Genomic DNA, 17,282 nt, shown 5'->3' with positions numbered 1-17,282 from the left:
CTGTCTCTATGTGTTGGTCCTGTGATGGACTGGTGACCTGTCCGAACGCCACGACCCTCAATAGGATAAGCAGTAGAAAATGGATGGATGGATGGGTGTCAGTGAGCTAAACAAACTAGTGCTTCATTCCTCCCACCAACAGAGGGCAGTAGGAAGTTAAGATGTCCACCCCTGTGGTATTAAACCACAAAGTGTGAAAAGGGAAATTTCAGTTCACGAGGTACTCGTTTTCACAAATTTGAGTCACGTGCCCTCTGAAAAGAATTCAGGCTTGTGCTGTGTGTCCCCTCCACCTCCACATAAGGAGCCAGCACCACCAGTGGCCAGGCTCGTACTGCTAACTTTCTTATGCTAGCTCTGTCAGATACAGTGAAAGAAACCCAGGATTAGACAGCTTTGTACTCATTCTGTATCTGTTGTGCCGTGTCCGCTGCTGCTTCCGTTCATGGGGCTTGGGGGGGGGGGGGATCTTTGCAACGCAGGTGGAAAAATCACATTCCCGGTTACAGAATCATGGTACGAGACGATTTATGTTCTGACACTCACCTGGGAATTATGAGTTTTGGTTAGTGACTGAAAAACTGAGTTTGGAGATAAAAGTGGACAAAATGAATATCCTCCAAATGGTGGCTGGCCTGGACCGCCGCTCCCTTATGCCTCACTGACTCACTACTGCTTTGTAAAAAGGTCAAACAGACTATACCGCTTCTTCTGGTTCAGTATCGTTTTAGACTCAGGTACAACTGGTAGATTGGTACTAAGGCCTGGTCAGTATCATGAGAGACGCTGATCCAGCCCTTGCTGGTTCAGGCGCTTACAAATGATCCCTTTAACATGAGCTTGAACACATTTGCACTGTTTTGCATCTTTTGGTTTTTGCTTGTCGCACATTCACTTGAGCTGTAATCCTTTTTGCATAACCATGCCCTCCTCTCACCTTACATCGCTCTTCTGCAACATTTTACTCAATCAACCCATTCATCCTGTATGAGCCTTCGTGGCAGCAAGCGTAAGCAGGTGGTTCTGAGCCTGTGAATGTTATGTTGACCCCTGCTGGCTCTGTGCTGTCTACCAGGAGATAGCGGAGGAGCTAGGAGTGCTGTCCTCTGATAGCTCAGAGGAGGAGGTGCTGACCACCAGGGTGGTCCGACGCAGAGTTATTATTCAGGTAAACAAGCATGACACGGCCCTGGTGTGCTCTGCGGTGGTGCTATCTTAGTGTGTAGCGGAGAAGTAGTCCTGCTTGTTGTGGACTTACTGCTGAAGGGTGGAGGTGATCTCATGTGTTTGCTTAATGCCCTCACCTTTTTAATTTTGTAATACCTTTCTTAATTTCTTCGTGCTTCTCACATCGAATGACTTGTAGCCACGATTCTGATCAGCAACGATGGATACGCGACGCCTAAATAGACATCACGATACCTCTGGTGCTGATGTTGAATGTGAAAGACGAACACAGAACTCATCTGCTGTCAGCGGAAAAGGAGTCAATCTATTTTTTTCTGCCCGGTGTTCACAAACCCTGCTTGTAGACATCGTATTTCATTGTAAAGCTCGTATCCGCCGCACACCGTGAACTTTATTTGTTTGGGTTTGTCGTCATGTAGGGGGATAATCTACCGGACATCCCGCCCCAGCTCGTCACGGAGGAGAAGTATACAGATGAGCACGGAAACATGGTGGTTAAGAAAGTAAGAAAAACCTCACATAATCCAAATACTGCAATCAATATGTCGAATATCCTGTACGATGATCTTCCCTCTGTGTCTTCTTTGCCAGATTACACGGAAGGTAATCCGTAAGTATGTGTCAGCAGATGGTATGGAGACACAGGAAGTGAGCGTTGAGGGCTCCCACCAGGAGACGGTACAGATAGAGGAGGGCGACAGCGTCTCCAGAGTGCTGAAGAGAACTGTTCTTCAAAGCGAAGGAGATCAGCGAGAGGTAAGGCTGCAAGATTTCTAGAGTGGCACAAGAATGAGTCCTAAAATCTGCAAAGAAATGTAGTTGCTCCCTCCATGTCCGAGTCCATTGGTTTGGAATGAGAGTTTGACTCAGTCGGTCCCTTTAATCAGTAACGGTTGCTGGTCTTCACATCTTTTGGTTTGTTGTCCCCAGTTGACCTTCTCTGAACCCCCGGCCCTGGGCGCCACCACAGCATCGGAGTTCGAGGCAGAACCAGTGAAAGGGCGAAAGGTGAGCAAGGTTGTCAAGACAACGGTGGTGACAGGCGAGAGGATGGAGAAACAGATGGGAGACCCCTCGCTGGCTGCAGACCTCCCTTCAGCCAGAGAGGACTTTGAGAAGGTCAGTATGTCCTATGAAGCGGAGATGAGGGGGTTAACCTAGCGCTCACCTGTCTTCTGTCTGATGCGTTTCCTCCCTCGTTCTTTCCCTCCAGGCGTTGAGTTACGCCGGGGGCTTTGAGAAAGTGCTCCTGCCTCAAGTAGTAGAGCGAGAGATTTTGCAGGACGACGGTTCTGTGGTGAAAAGGTTCGACTGCAGCATGAGTTGAAACGGGGGGGTGGGGGGGGCATGTTGTTGGTTTCCATGGACGCATGCAGCGACTCCATTCACCTCTGACCTTTCAAGTCCTCCTGACACAGCTAGCAGAGAGAGTGTTTGGATTCCTCATAGTCGTGTGTTAGCCATTAACACTGTAAGAAAGGACTGAGCTTTATGATTGGTGTTCACTGCAGCCAATCGGTGACCACCGAGCTGACCACGCCTCTCTACCTAACTTCGATTTAACAGCATGGCTGATTCTGGTGGTCACCGGTCACGGCCTCATTTGTCAGCAGCCCTGCTCCTGGATACGTAATCGTTTTTTTACACAAAACCCCCGTTTCAGGACGTAGCCGGGGAAGACACAGTCCGAGATAATCATCACTATTTATGAGTGTGTCAAAATGAAGAGCCGAGGAAAGGACCTGACCGCTAGCTGGAGGGTCCTGCGCACCACAAATGTTTGACAAAGCTTCATTATTTCTCAGAAAATCTGTGTACGCCACCAGGTGAAGTCACCAGCATTGGCAATTACTCTGCAGTCATGGTGGGTAACACATTGACTAATAATTAGTAAAGGAGCGTCCAAAGCATCCAGAAACTCGCTCCAGCTGAAAACTAAGATATATTTGTGCTCATTTGTATTTTTGTTCTTTCTTTTTCGTAAGTTTTTTGACTTTTTTTTTTTTCCGTAATGTGAATGTTTTCAAAAATTTCAAAAAGATGAGAAATAATCTCTGGATCCGAGGACGCGTCCTCCTCCAGTGAGACACGGCGCGTCACGTTTCGCGCACCTCCGTACGCACCAGTTCCACCTCCTTTTACCAAGCAGTTACTATTGTAACGGAACCATTTAATCAAATACCGGCAGCCCTGGCCCTCCGCAGTCAGATTGTCCAGAGATGTGGTCTAACTCACCCTCTGCCTTTGCCCCCGCCCTGCAGAAGCCAGATGCGTAAGTCGCGAACTCAGAAGAGGACCGTGGTGAGGGATGCCCAGGGGAAGCGCGTGCACCTGGAGCGTCTGGACGACACCCCGGTCGCCCTGCAGCCCGACGCCCTGCAGCAACACCTGCACCACCTGCTCCAGCATTACTGCAAGGATGACCAGGAGGAGGAGGAGAAGGAGGAGGAGGAAGACCGGGGGGAGGAGGAGAACTTTGACTGATCAGCAGCTGTCTTCCACTAACATCTTCGATATCCTCAACAATCCTCTTCTCATGACTGGACTGTTCCCGTTTGTCTTTTTGTGGAACTCTGAAATCTTTTCTGTGCTTTACATTGTGTTTTATTTGCTCTTTTTTGTGACCAAAGACACCCCCCCCCGCCCCCTCCCCCTTTTCGTTTTCATCTCTGATGTTTTTTTCAGCGTCCCTGTTATCTTTGACCATCTGGTTGCTGCGGTGCGATCAGGTTCAACGCACCAAAGCTGGATGGATGCGCGGGGGCGTCGCCGACATTTTCCTCACACGCCGGCCTCTTCCTGAAGAACTCTTGTAAACATTTGTACATAAAGGAGATGGAATGAAAAGAAAGAAAGCATTTAATACATGAGCCCAGCTAATTCTGCTGTACCTGCACCGACTCAGCTGGAGAACGGATGAGATTACTGTTGACGTGGGATTGAATGACTGTTTATCACGGACTCTACAGCCAAACATCGAACTACGGAAGCCCTGACAGACATACAAGGGGGAAACATTGGCGTTGTTTTTTTTTTAAGTCTGATGTCATTTTTTTTTTCCCCTCCCTTTATTCATGTGAAAAAGTTTTTCGCTCAACCGGTTTCACGGACGAAAGCAGTTTCGTTGTTTTGGCCCGTCAGTCATCAATGGGAGTGAAAACAAGCCGGATCAGACTTTAAAAAAAAAAGAAAAAAGATCACCAAATAGTTTCTCCTTACTGCCTCTCAGGACCTCCATATAAACCAGTTTACAAAGAGGCGTCTTCCCATCATGCTCTGTTTTTTTTTTTTTTGCGTCTGTCCCGCTAACACGTGTCACCGAGCCGCCACCTCGTGTGTATTATACGGCATGTCATTTAAACCGTAGTGATGATGAACGTTTTCATAGCAGCGCGAACCGCCGCCCTCGTAGCTCCCCGACATCTCACCGTCACGCCGTCAACGCTCCTCCCCCTCGACTCAAACTGCGCCCGACTCTCCCTCTAGGGGTTGACGCTCGTCCTCACATTAATGACAAAAACACGAAAAGACCAACATCGACTAGGAGTCCATCCCAGAGCCCGATGGTGCACCTTTGTTGTCCAACGAATGATAAAAACACGCAAGTCTGCAGTGCTCCGTTATAGGCAGAAAAACGATAATGCGAACTGTTGCCTTCAGAGATTAACATCCTTAATTTACACAAAATTTCTATACCAAATTATTTGGGGGAAAAAAAGTTGCAGCTTTCACGTAATCGACAGGGTCGCTCGGGAGTGAATTATATTTCCCTTAACTTTCCCCTTAATTGATTGAAGCGGTTTAATGGTGGCGTCTGTGTTCTGACACGGTTGGTTTAACTTGTCTGAAATGCGGATTTAAAAAACAAAAACCACACACACACACACACACGCGATATTTCAGATTTTTTGGGGGTGCCTAATTCTTTTCTTTGAATCTGCTAGTATTCCTTCTTTTTCCCTCGCAAATTTGTGAGTTGTTTTTCTCTTAAAATCGACATTTTATTCTCAGACGGTTGTCTCGTAAATACTTAATTTAATCTCAGATATGATCTCTCCCCTCCTGGCGTATGACTTACGTCCCTCAGCTCTATATTTATTCTTTGACACGTACTGATTGTAAATAAGACAATTTGCTGGTAAATCGGTCACGTTTTCGTCACTGGATGGAATTCAAATCGTCGCAATCCCGCTTTAAAACCAGTTTGGTTCTGAAACGACACAGACGAGATCCATAGCTTTGGTTTTGGTCTTTTTGTGGAATTTGCCGTGAAGTAAACGAGATAATCCCCCCCCCCCCCCCCCCCCCAAAATCCAAACAAAAAACACGACTGAGCTTCTAGCGGCCACGTAGAGACGCTTCGCTTTAACCGCTCTTGACATGTCCCCTGTATTCACTGGTGTCACCGGATCCACACATCATCTTGAAGCACAGACTGATGATCTCACACCTTATTTATTTATTGTAGTCCCTGTACTCTCCACTATGGAAGTGTGAGTGTGTGTGTTTGGGTGTGTGTTTGAATGTCTTCTAGGTAATAAAAACTTTTTCTTTTTTTTTTCTTTTTTTTTTGCCATCGTAGACGACGGGATTTGCCGTGAATGTGGTTGGGATTCAGACCGATGAAGTGTGTTTATATATCTCTGTAACTTTTGATTGTCATGTTTCCATTTACTTGGATCCAATTGAGGACTAAAAAGACGCCGTGGACTTGATAAATGTCTCCATGGCGACAACAATATATACATATTAACAGTGCAAATATCTACGCGGGCATGTCTGAGTCTATCAAAATAATGAAAACACTAACAAGGCCTAGCAGCTGCAGTGTGTACGTGGCAAAAAAATAAAACTGTACATGTGTCAAATGTGAAGTGATGTGGTTCCTTTAGACAGTCAAAAATGTTCCTTTATCAATCCATCAGATCGACAATCAAGCAGAACCCCCTCACTGGATGAACCTGAGTAAAACCTGAAAGATGCAGCCGATGGTTGAGTTTTCATCAAAAATTGATTGAAGTGATCTTCGGTGTAAATTTACCAAAGTGAGCTGCAGTCGAGGGTTTTGTTAGCACAGTTTCCAAGTTCAAGTACATGTGAATGTTCGTCGAAAGCACAGGTCTCAGCTTCTGTTCACAGCCACAATGTCAAAAGGTCCTTCACAGATCTGCTAATGTTTGTTCATTGTTATGATGGTGATGATTTCCAGACGGATATTTAAATTGAAAATATAAAGGTCACCTCAGTAGGTAGATGAGTCTTTGCCAACACATAGAGACAGACAACCATTCACACTCACAGTCACACCTACGGTCAATTTAGAGGATCAATCAGCCTCGTCCCCTCTTGATGTCTTTGGACTGTGGGAGGAAGCTGGAGTACCAGAGAGAACCCACACAGGAACAGGGAGAACATGCAGACTCACCCAGAAAGACCCTGTGCTGGAGCCGGGGCTCGAACCTAGAACCTTCTTGCTGTGAGGCCACAGTGCTGACCACTGCACCGCCGTGCCACCCAACATTTAAATATTGGCGGTTTATGTTGTTCCAAACTAAGCATCTTGCCGATCGTCTTTGTTGTCAATAACTTGCAGATTTGATAAAAAGGGCTGGGAAGTCTTTCTTTCTGCAGCCGCAACCGACGACATTTCCATTCAGATGGATAGAAAATACAAAACCCTGTTTTTTACTGTCCAAGTGACAGAATCTGACGTCATTCACGCTGAAGTAAAAGTGACCTTTGGATTCAGTTCATGTGTTCTGCACTGTCTTGAAAATTATAGTCCACACACACACATACAAGTACACAACTACTCTGGAAGTTACGTTCTAACTTCCCCTGGATGTACTCCCCCCCACTCCACAGAGTTCAAGGTCACAGGAACTTAGGAAGAATTTTGACATCAAAGAGTAATGGACTTTCAAAGACTAGAGATCACAGAGTAATTCCTGATTCTTTGATGTCAAAATTCTAAATTCCGGGACATTTTGATCAAAGAATTCTTTGTCTATGATGTCATAAAAGCCTTCCTGTGTAAGAGAAAGCAGAGTGGCATCAACAGTATCAGCACCTTCACAGTCCATTGGAACATCAGACACATTACAGGTCTGAATCCTTGCAACTGAGAACAGAACCAGGAGCAACGAGAAATGGATCTGGCTGTGAGAGTGAGGCAGTACATGGAGGAACTGGAACGGGAGCGACTGGAACGAGAGAGAGAGGAAAGACAGCAATACGAGAGTGATGAGGAGATGGATGGAATTGAGAGAGAGCGGGAGGAGGAGGAGCTGGAGAGAGAGGAAAGAGAGAGACAAGAACTGCTCCAGTTCGAGAAGGATGAGGAAGAGCTGGAGAGAGAGGAAAGAGAGAGGGAGTACATGGAGAGAGAGGAAAGAGAGAGACAAGAACTGCTCCAGTTCGAGAGGGACGAGGAGGAGGTGGAGAGAGAGGAAAGAGAGAGACAAGAGCTGCTCCAGTTCGAGAAGGATGAAGAAGAGCTGGAGAGAGAGGAAAGAGAGAGGGACTACATGGAGAGAGAGGAAAGAGAGAGACAAGAACTGCTCCAGTTCGAGACGGACGAGGAGGAGGTGGAGAGAGAGGAAAGAGAGAGGGAGTACATGGAGAGAGAGGAAAGAGAGAGACAAGAACTGCTCCAGTTCGAGAGAGACGAGGAGGAGGTGGAGAGAGAGGAAAGAGAGAGGGAGTACATGGAGAGAGAGGAAAGAGAGAGACAAGAACTGCTCCAGTTCGAGAGAGACGAGGAGGAGGTGGAGAGAGAGGAAAGAGAGAGGGAGTACATGGAGAGAGAGGAAAGAGAGAGACAAGAACTGTTGCAGTTCGAGAGAGACGAGGAGGAGGTGGAGAGAGAGGAAAGAGAGAGGGAGGAGACAGAGCGGATGGAGAGAGAGAGAGAGGAGAGAATGAGAGACTCCAGACAGAGAGGGAGGATTGGATTCATTGCAAGAGAGCTGTTGAGGAGATTGAGGGAGTGGAATGAGAGAAGAAGGAGCTGGAACCTCTTGAGAGGGATGAAGAGGAGACTGACAGACTGGAGAGAGAGAGGGAAGATCTGGACTAGTTTTCATCAGATGAGGAGGAGATAGAGAGAGAGAGAGAGAGAGAGAGAGAGAGAAGGAGATGGAGCGAATCCACAATGAGAAGAAGGAGACCTCAAGGCTCCAGGAAGAGAGGAAGGAGACCTCGAGGCTCCAGGAAGAGAAGGAGGAGACCTCAAGGCTCCAGGAAGAGAGGAAGGAGACCTCAAGGCTCCAGGAATAGAAGGAGGAGACCTCAAGGCTCCAGGAAGAGAAGGAGGAGACCTCAAGGCTCCAGGAAGAGAGGAAGGAGACCTCAAGGTTCCAGGAAGAGAGGAAGGAGACCTCGAGGCTCCAGGAAGAGAGGAAGGAGACCTCAAGGCTCCAGGAAGAGAGGAAGGAGACCTCAAGGCTCCAGGAAGAGAGGAAGGAGACCTCAAGGCTCCAGAAAGAGAGGAAGGAGACCTCAAGGCTCCAGGAAGAGAAGGAGGAGACCTCAAGGCTCCAGAAAGAGAAGGAGGAGACCTCAAGGCTCCAGGAAGAGAGGAAGGAGACCTCAAGGCTCCAGAAAGAGAAGGAGGAGACCTCAAGGCTCCAGAAAGAGAAGGAGGAGACCTCAAGGCTCCAGGAAGAGAGGAAGGAGACCTCAAGGCTCCAGGAAGAGAAGGAGGAGACCTCAAGGCTCCAGGAAGAGAAGGAGGAGACCTCAAGGCTCCAGGAAGAGAGGAAGGAGACCTCGAGGTTCCAGGAAGAGAGGAAGGAGACCTCGAGGCTCCAGGAAGAGAGGAAGGAGACCTCAAGGCTCCAGGAAGAGAGGAAGGAGACCTCAAGGCTCCAGGAAGAGAGGAAGGAGACCTCAAGGCTCCAGAAAGAGAGGAAGGAGACCTCAAGGCTCCAGGAAGAGAAGGAGGAGACCTCAAGGCTCCAGAAAGAGAAGGAGGAGACCTCAAGGCTCCAGGAAGAGAGGAAGGAGACCTCAAGGCTCCAGAAAGAGAAGGAGGAGACCTCAAGGCTCCAGAAAGAGAAGGAGGAGACCTCAAGGCTCCAGGAAGAGAGGAAGGAGACCTCAAGGCTCCAGAAAGAGAAGGAGGAGACCTCAAGGCTCCAGGAAGAGAGGAAGGAGACCTCAAGGCTCCAGGAAGAGAAGGAGGAGACCTCAAGGCTCCAGGAAGAGAAGGAGGAGACCTCAAGGCTCCAGGAAGAGAGGAAGGAGACCTCGAGGTTCCAGGAAGAGAGGAAGGAGACCTCGAGGCTCCAGGAAGAGAGGAAGGAGACCTCAAGGCTCCAGGAAGAGAGGAAGGAGACCTCAAGGCTCCAGAAAGAGAGGAAGGAGACCTCAAGGCTCCAGGAAGAGAAGGAGGAGACCTCAAGGCTCCAGAAAGAGAAGGAGGAGACCTCAAGGCTCCAGGAAGAGAGGAAGGAGACCTCAAGGCTCCAGAAAGAGAAGGAGGAGACCTCAAGGCTCCAGAAAGAGAAGGAGGAGACCTCAAGGCTCCAGGAAGAGAGGAAGGAGACCTCAAGGCTCCAGAAAGAGAAGGAGGAGACCTCAAGGCTCCAGGAAGAGAGGAAGGAGACCTCAAGGCTCCAGGAAGAGAAGGAGGAGACCTCAAGGCTCCAGGAAGAGAGGAAGGAGACCTCAAGGCTCCAGAAAGAGAAGGAGGAGACCTCAAGGCTCCAGGAAGAGAGGAAGGAGACCTCAAGGCTCCAGGAAGAGAAGGAGGAGACCTCAAGGCTCCAGGAAGGGAAGGAGGAATTCAAGAAGAAAAAGAGGAATGAATTACAATGTGAATGTGTTCATGAATAATAAATATATTGTTGAAATAAATAAAAGAAATATCTAATTTAGTAAAAGTCATGTCCCTGTCCTCCATCAACATCTCCATACTGGCATCTATACGCTGGTTGAAAAATCTTTGTGTTCACATTCATCTCAGGAATAAATGTTGATGTTGTCTTCCATGTTGTTGCTTGTAAATTTGAGGGGAGTGCATGATTTCTTTCTCACGGTCATGACAATGTTCATTGAAAGGTGTGAAAAAGTGAAAAAGTCATGGAATTTCTTTGGGTAAAAATGTTTCTGACCTCTCTGTCAACAAGCCTGCTTTTTTTCTTTTATTTCTACCAGAAAGAGAAGGAGCTTGTGAACATCAAGTCCATCCATTTACATCCAAAAAAATGAATTAGGTGATCGAACAAATGGTAGCTTTCCAACTGCTCTGGCTGTGTGAAAGGGACGGTGTCTTTACCAGACATGGACGAGACATCTCCTGGAGGAATTTACCATCCAGCAAATGAAAGCAGTGCTCTGGTCAGGGTTATTACAGGTAAATGAGGCTGGGCTACAGCAGGAAAACATGCGATGTGCGATTACACTGTTCAATATTGTGATGGCGATATATATATATATATATATATATATATATATATATATATATATATATATATATATATATATATATATATATACTGTATATATGCTCTAAAGCTACCTTAAACTGATATTTTTCATTTTTTTAATTAACCATATCAACATCCTGTTAAGGGTTTTAGGGGGTGGAGCCTATTCCAGCAGCCTTCAGGCGAGAGGTGGGGTTCACCCTGGACAGGTCACCAGTCCATCACAGGGCCAACACATAGAGACAGACAACCATTCACACTCACAGTCACACCTACAGTCAATTTAGAGTATCAATCAGCCTCGTCCTCTCTTGATGTCTTTGGACTGTGGGAGGAAGCTGGAGTACCAGAGAGAACCCACACAGGAACAGGGAGAACATGGAGACCCAGAGTTCAATGTCTCAGGAACTGAGGAAGAATTTTGACATCAAAGAGTAATGGACTTTCAAAGACTAGAGATCACAGAGTAATTCTTGATTCTTTGATGTCAAAATTCTAAATTCCGGGACATTTGGATCAAAGAATTCTTTGTCTATGATGTCATAAAAGCCTTCCTGTGTAAGAGAAAGCAGAGTGGCATCAACAGTATCAGCACCTTCACAGTCCATTGGAACATCAGACACATTACAGGTCTGAATCCTAGCAACTGAGAACAGAACCAGGAGCAACGAGAAATGGATCTGGCTGTGAGAGTGAGGCAGTACATGGAGGAACTGGAACGGGAGCGACTGGAACGAGAGAGAGAGGAAAGACAGCAATACGAGAGTGATGAGGAGATGGATGGAATTGAGAGAGAGTGGGAGGAGGAGGAGGAGGAGCTGGAGAGAGAGGAAAGAGAGAGACAAGAACTGCTCCAGTTCGAGAAGGATGAGGAAGAGCTGGAGAGAGAGGAAAGAGAGAGGGAGTACATGGAGAGAGAGGAAAGAGAGAGACAAGAACTGCTCCAGTTCGAGAGAGACGAGGAGGAGGTGGAGAGAGAGGAAAGAGAGAGGGAGTACATGGAGAGAGAGGAAAGAGAGAGACAAGAACTGCTCCAGTTCGAGAAGGATGAGGAGGAGGTGGAGAGAGAGGAAAGAGAGAGGGAGTACATGGAGACAGAGGAAAGAGAGAGGGAGGAACTGCTCCAGTTCGAGAGGGACGAGGAGGAGGTGGAGAGAGAGGAAAGAGAGAGGGAGTACATGGAGAGAGAGGAAAGAGAGAGAAGAGAACTGCTCCAGTTCGAGAGAGACGAGGAGGAGGTGGAGAGAGAGGAAAGAGAGAGGGAGTACATGGAGAGAGAGGAAAGAGAGAGACAAGAACTGCTCCAGTTCGAGAGGGACGAGGAGGAGGTGGAGAGAGAGGAAAGAGAGAGGGAGTACATGGAGAGAGAGGAAAGAGAGAGACAAGAACTGTTGCAGTTCGAGAGAGACGAGGAGGAGGTGGAGAGAGAGGAAAGAGAGAGGGAGGAGACAGAGCGGATGGAGAGAGAGAGAGAGGAGAGAATGAGAGACTCCAGACAGAGAGGGAGGATTGGATTCATTGCAAGAGAGCTGTTGAGGAGATTGAGGGAGTGGAATGAGAGAAGAAGGAGCTGGAACCTCTTGAGAGGGATGAAGAGGAGACTGACAGACTGGAGAGAGAGAGGGAAGATCTGGACTAGTTTTCATCAGATGAGGAGGAGATAGAGAGAGAGAGAGAGAGAGAGAAGGAGATGGAGCGATTCCACAATGAGAAGAAGGAGACGTAGAGGCTCCAGGAAGAGAGGAAGGAGACCTCAAGGCTGCAGGAAGAGAAGGAGGAGACCTCAAGGCTCCAGGAAGAGAGGAAGGAGACCTCAAGGCTCCAGGAAGAGAGGAAGGAGACCTCAAGGCTCCAGGAAGAGGAAGGAGACCTCAAGGCTCCAGGAAGAGAGGAAGGAGACCTCAAGGCTCCAGGAAGAGAGGAAGGAGACCTCAAGGCTCCAGGAAGAGAGGAAGGAGACCTCAAGGCTCCAGGAATAGAAGGAGGAGACCTCAAGGCTCCAGGAAGAGAGGAAGGAGACCTCAAGGCTCCAGGAAGAGAAGGAGGAGACCTCAAGGTTCCAGGAAGAGAAGGAGGAGACCTCAAGGCTCCAGGAAGAGAGGAAGGAGACCTCAAGGCTCCAGGAATAGAAGGAGGAGACCTCAAGGCTCCAGGAAGAGAGGAAGGAGAGCTCAAGGCTCCAGGAAGAGAGGAAGGAGACCTCAAGGCTCCAGGAAGAGAAGGAGAAGACCTCAAGGCTCCAGGAAGAGAGGAAGGAGACCTTAAGGCTCCAGGAAGAGAGGAAGGAGACCTCAAGGCTCCAGGAAGAGAAGGAGGAGACCTCAAGGCTCCAGGAAGGGAAGGAGGAGACCTCAAGGCTCCAGGAAGGGAAGGAGGAATTCAAGAAGAAAAAGAGGAATGAATTACAATGTGAATGTGTTCATGAATGATAAATATATTGTTGAAATAAATAAAAGAAATATCTAATTTAGTAAAAGTCATGTCCCTGTCCTCCATCAACATCTCCATACTGGCATCTATACGCTGGTTGAAAAATCTTTGTGTTCACATTCATCTCAGGAATAAATGTTGATGTTGTCTTCCATGTTGTTGCTTGTTAATTTGAGGGGAGTGCATGATTTCTTTCTCACGGTCATGAAAATGTTCATTGAAAGGTGTGAAAAAGTGAAAAAGTCATGGAATTTCTTTGGGTAAAAATGTTTCTGACCTCTCTGTCAACAAGCCTGCTTTTTTTCTTTTATTTCTACCAGAAAGAGAAGGAGCTTGTGAACATCAAGTCCATCCATTTACATCCAAAAAAATGAATTAGGTGATCGAACAAATGGTAGCTTTCCAACTGCTCTGGCTGTGTGAAAGGGACGGTGTCTTTACCAGACATGGACGAGACATCTCCTGGAGGAATTTACCATCCAGCAAATGAAAGCAGTGCTCTGGTCAGGGTTATTACAGGTAAATGAGGCTGGGCTACAGCAGGAAAACATGCGATGCGCGAGTACACTGTTCAATATTGTGATGGCGATATATATATATATATATATATATATATATATATATATATATATATATACTGTATATATGCTCTAAAGCTACCTTAAACTGATATTTTTCATTTTTTTAATTAACCATATCAACATCCTGTTAAGGGTTTTAGGGGGTGGAGCCTATCCCAGCAGCCTTCAGGTGAGAGGCAGGGTTCACCCTGGACAGGTCACCAGTCCATCACAGGGCCAACACATAGAGACAGACAACCATTCACACTCACAGCCACACCTACAGTCAATTTAGAGTATCAATCAGCCTCGTCCCCTCTTGATGTCTTTGGACTGTGGGAGGAAGCTGGAGTACCAGAGAGAACCCACACAGGAACAGGGAGAACATGGAGACTCCACACAGAAAGATCCCGTGCCCGACCTGGAACCTTCTTGCTGTGAGGCAGCAGCGCTCACCACTGCGCCACCGTGCCGCCATTCCCAGTTCTCCTGGAATAGAAATCTTAAAACTAGACTTGCAAGTAAGTCTGAGCGACGTCCAAGTCCTGCACGACTTGAATCCTCACACCCAGTGGGGGTGATGTAAGATGGCCCCCGTCCTGAAGACTCTTTGAGGCACCAGAAACAACTAAGACCCTTTTAATTTTAACAGAACCGATGACGACAAAAAATACTTCCTTTTTTTTGGAATGTAACATCTTTTTGACTTTGAATTTGGGGGGGGGGGGGCGGTTATTTGATCTGCAGTGTATTTTTATTACAGCAAGGCAGAGTTTGAAAAAGTATGTTTATTTATTTATTTTATATTTGACCATGTTGTGCCCCATCACCACCGACTGGTGCAGATATGGCTCTGTGTCACATGATGAACGTTTGTTCCAAGTTTCATGTCAATGGCGCCGACTTTTGACAAAGCACACAGCATTTCCTGTTTTCCTTGCAATGCGGTTTTTGGATGTAACTTTTCCTCTTTTACTGCTATCGACTCTTTTGATAGCTCTTCATCTTCGGCCTGTATTCATTATTTACAAATCTGTAGCGAAAATGGACAGACAGCCTCAGAGGAGCGCAAAAAAAAGGTGTTTTTTTTCTCATTCTAATTTGGAAAAAAAAAGATGTGCCACAGCACCATCTGCTGATTCGTGCCAGACTTGGCACGCGTGTTCAGGAGTGCAGCAGGAGAGCATACTCTCGTCTTGCCAAATAGTGATCCATAGAAAATTAGGTCACTTCATAAACTGTTAATTAACAGTTTATGAAGTGTTTACAGTGCAATTAATAATGCACACAACCAGTCATGAACCCTTTATGGGGGAGAATCGCCCCCTGATCTGATACGATCACCAAACTCAGGCACTGATTTGATTCTTTCACAGTCAGTGTACTTAACAGTGTACTTAACAGTGTACCCATTCATGAGATTTATGAAAACAAAAAAAAAAGACCAAGTAAGCGACGGAATACTGAAGGATTGGTTTTTCAGAGCCCCTAAAATGCCAACATGCCAATTTCTTCTTCTTCTTCTTCTTCTTCCGCCTCACCTTTGACAGGAGCTCAAGCCCAAATGGGGAGAAGAGCAGACAAATACCTTGGAGTCGGCGGTGCAGGAGCAGCAAATTCATGCGCACCTGTCAGCAGGGGGCTCTTGGGGTGTTGGCTTGATTTATAGTTTTGCTTTGGATCGATGCGGAACCCATAATGTAGCCCGAGCCTGTGACCTCATCACCTGCATTTTTTTTCGTCTGAGTTTCCCTCAACTGTTAAGAACCGAATAAGTCGTAGAAGTAGAACAGAATGTGGTATTTGGGTGGTGTAACTAAGAAAAACTGGTCCTCTGAGCCCAGCTCCAGCCAGGTTCTGAGATCAGGAGGCAAGCAGACAAAGAAAACCCGAGTCGTTTGGCAGAAATCACACATTTTATTTCATATTTCTTAAACGCGGCTCAGTCTTGCGCCATCATGGTTACATAATAGAACATCGGGATTCTTAACGTAAAAGTCTGGTGCTTGTGGGACAAAAAGTGACAAAAAAAAAAACAAGTTTTCCGAGCGATCCAGTGACAGTGCTCACTCTCCCGATAAACAAACCACACCCTCAACCAAAATGTGACTTTATTCCCTAAACTCCCACTTCTCTCCTGGAACTAAAGTGTTAAATTTAACAGTGCTACTTAAACAATACGTTAATAGAATTAATTGCCGCGTGTTTAATAGGACGATCACTAAGAACAACTTGATTAAAGGTCCAGGGGGCTCAAAGGAAATAGAGGACGTGGAGGGAGAAGCTACCATATCAATAATATCACGAACTGATAAGACCACATCATAAACTCCTTATCGTATAGAAAACATGATATAGCAAGTGAGGGCTGATCTATTCTACATGCTGCTCTGTGGCGACACGTCCTGATGAGGTGATATTTCACTGCTTGTTCCCTCTTCAAACAGAAATTCCCTAGTAAACGAACAGATTTGTCAAATTAGCCAGCACGGTTTGCCTGGTTGCTGCTAACAAGCTAAGAGAGCGACTCACTATCAATCACCGGAACCAGCGAGACGAAAGCCAGCTCTGCCGAATCTTAGAAGAGTAGAAAACAGATACGCCGTCGGATGGCACGGTAGCTCAACGTGTGCGATATGAAAATGAAAAACTATTTCTACGGGATGACCGGGAACTCTCCTGTTTCGCCAGCCCGTTCGGATGAGTTAACTGGAATGATCTGAAAACAGCTTTGAATAAAAAACAAAACAACAAAGACACCCCCAGTGAAAAGACATGCTGCAGAATCGACACACGGAGCAAAAGGATCTCCCTCATTTTGGTTTCCGGCGGGGCATCACGATCCCTACATGAGAACCAATCGAAAACGACGACGGAGGTGCTACTTCACACGCTGGCGTGTACGCGACGTGTCAGAACTGAGGACCCGGAAGATCCTGCTGCCTCTTCAAGTCATCCGTCTTGACTTCCTTGTAGGTTATGGCACGCATTGTGAGGACTGCAGTTCATAGAAAAGCCACTAGATGGCAGACGACCCCTCGGCGGCATGAGAACGGTCGCTTCTTTTGTCTGTGGGATTTTCTACAGTTGGTGTCACGGACTCAGACACGCCGGTGTTTGGCTCTCTAAAATAACTGGGACTACTTCAGGTACAAGGAAGCAATATGGTTAGTTTAAGATCGATGGCAGGGAACGTGGTGGCAGGAAACGTGATGTCATACACGTGGGAAACCCCTGCGCCTCTAAATGGTGAATATTCATCGACGCGTGAAACCGATGGCAGGAAACGGGAGGTGAAGATTGAAGAAAAAGTGAATCGTAGATTTGGAGAACCGTGATGCCCGCTAGTTTTTCAACGACAATCTTCAGTCCAACAGCAACAATATGTAAACAACACACTGAGAGTGGGGTGTGTGTGTGTGTGTGTGTGTGTGTGTGTGTGTGTGTGTGTGTGTGTGTGTGTGTGTGTGTGTGTGTGTGTGTGTGTGTGTGGGGCAGTTCTAGCTATTGCGGGTAGGGACTGGCTGAGGGATTTGATTTGACACTTGGTAAGCGGGGACTGGTTAGTTGACAGCTGCAGGCTCGAGGGTGTTTGGAGCCAAAGGTCAAAGGTCGTCACTCAACTGGAATACAAAAACAAAATGTTGATGGTTAATGACTCAACGCTAATATA

General features: G+C 46.9%; 4 protein-coding genes across 29 annotated transcripts in view; 3 read left to right on the top strand and 1 right to left on the bottom strand.

Moving 5' to 3' along the window:
• Window positions 1-6,056, top strand: part of ank2b (ankyrin 2b, neuronal) — a 138,800-nt gene extending 132,744 nt beyond the window's left edge. For 22 of the 23 annotated variants that reach the window (XM_086197449.1, XM_086197448.1, XM_086197451.1 and 19 more), the window contains 5 exons: window positions 1,076-1,168; window positions 1,608-1,691; window positions 1,780-1,944; window positions 2,119-2,307; window positions 3,450-6,056. In XM_086197449.1, the coding sequence (XP_086053575.1) occupies window positions 1,076-1,168; window positions 1,608-1,691; window positions 1,780-1,944; window positions 2,119-2,307; window positions 3,450-3,464 (546 nt within the window). In that variant the 3' untranslated portion in view covers window positions 3,465-6,056. The remainder of the gene's footprint in view (window positions 1-1,075; window positions 1,169-1,607; window positions 1,692-1,779; window positions 1,945-2,118; window positions 2,308-3,449) is intronic. The other variant, XM_086197450.1, reaches the window with a different exon arrangement.
• A 1,281-nt stretch (window positions 6,057-7,337) lies between these two features.
• On the top strand, window positions 7,338-10,197 carry LOC147238701 (uncharacterized). Its single transcript, XM_086198251.1, has 3 exons — window positions 7,338-7,428; window positions 8,347-9,857; window positions 9,888-10,197. Exons 1-3 carry the CDS (start codon window positions 7,338-7,340, stop codon window positions 9,996-9,998), a joined length of 1,713 nt encoding a protein of 570 aa, XP_086054377.1. The 3' UTR covers window positions 9,999-10,197.
• Window positions 10,198-10,745: 548 nt separating this feature from the next.
• On the top strand, window positions 10,746-12,425 carry LOC147238700 (uncharacterized). Its single transcript, XM_086197924.1, has 2 exons — window positions 10,746-12,371; window positions 12,402-12,425. The coding sequence occupies exon 1, from the start codon at window positions 11,294-11,296 to the stop codon at window positions 12,281-12,283; it is 990 nt and encodes a 329-aa protein (XP_086054050.1). The 5' UTR covers window positions 10,746-11,293; the 3' UTR covers window positions 12,284-12,371; window positions 12,402-12,425.
• A 3,008-nt stretch (window positions 12,426-15,433) lies between these two features.
• The window catches only part of LOC147238699 (calcium/calmodulin-dependent protein kinase type II delta 1 chain), a 75,645-nt gene continuing 73,796 nt past the window's right edge, over window positions 15,434-17,282 (bottom strand). For 2 of the 4 annotated variants that reach the window (XM_086197755.1, XM_086197753.1), the window contains exon 20: window positions 15,434-17,232. In XM_086197755.1, coding sequence (XP_086053881.1) covers window positions 17,229-17,232 — 4 coding nt within the window. In that variant the 3' untranslated portion in view covers window positions 15,434-17,228. The remainder of the gene's footprint in view (window positions 17,233-17,282) is intronic. The other 2 variants (XM_086197756.1, XM_086197758.1) reach the window with 2 other exon arrangements.

The sequence above is a fragment of the Aulostomus chinensis genome, chromosome 24, assembly GCF_037954235.1.
Source record: "Aulostomus chinensis isolate RoL2024-O1b breed Wild chromosome 24, RoL_Achi_v1.0, whole genome shotgun sequence".
NCBI lineage: Eukaryota > Metazoa > Chordata > Actinopteri > Syngnathiformes > Aulostomidae > Aulostomus > Aulostomus chinensis.
This window is presented reverse-complemented; position numbering and strand designations above follow the sequence as displayed.

Coding starts and splice junctions, on each gene's coding strand:
- LOC147238701 (XM_086198251.1), top strand. CDS start 7,338: ATGGATCTGGCTGTGAGAGTGAGGCAGTACATGGAGGAACTGGAACGG. Junction 7,429..8,346: donor GGAAAGACAGCAATACGAGA/GTGATGAGGAGA, acceptor ATCCACAATGAG/AAGAAGGAGACCTCAAGGCT. Junction 9,858..9,887: donor CAGGAAGAGAGGAAGGAGAC/CTCAAGGCTCCA, acceptor GAAGGAGGAGAC/CTCAAGGCTCCAGGAAGAGA.
- LOC147238700 (XM_086197924.1), top strand. CDS start 11,294: ATGGATCTGGCTGTGAGAGTGAGGCAGTACATGGAGGAACTGGAACGG.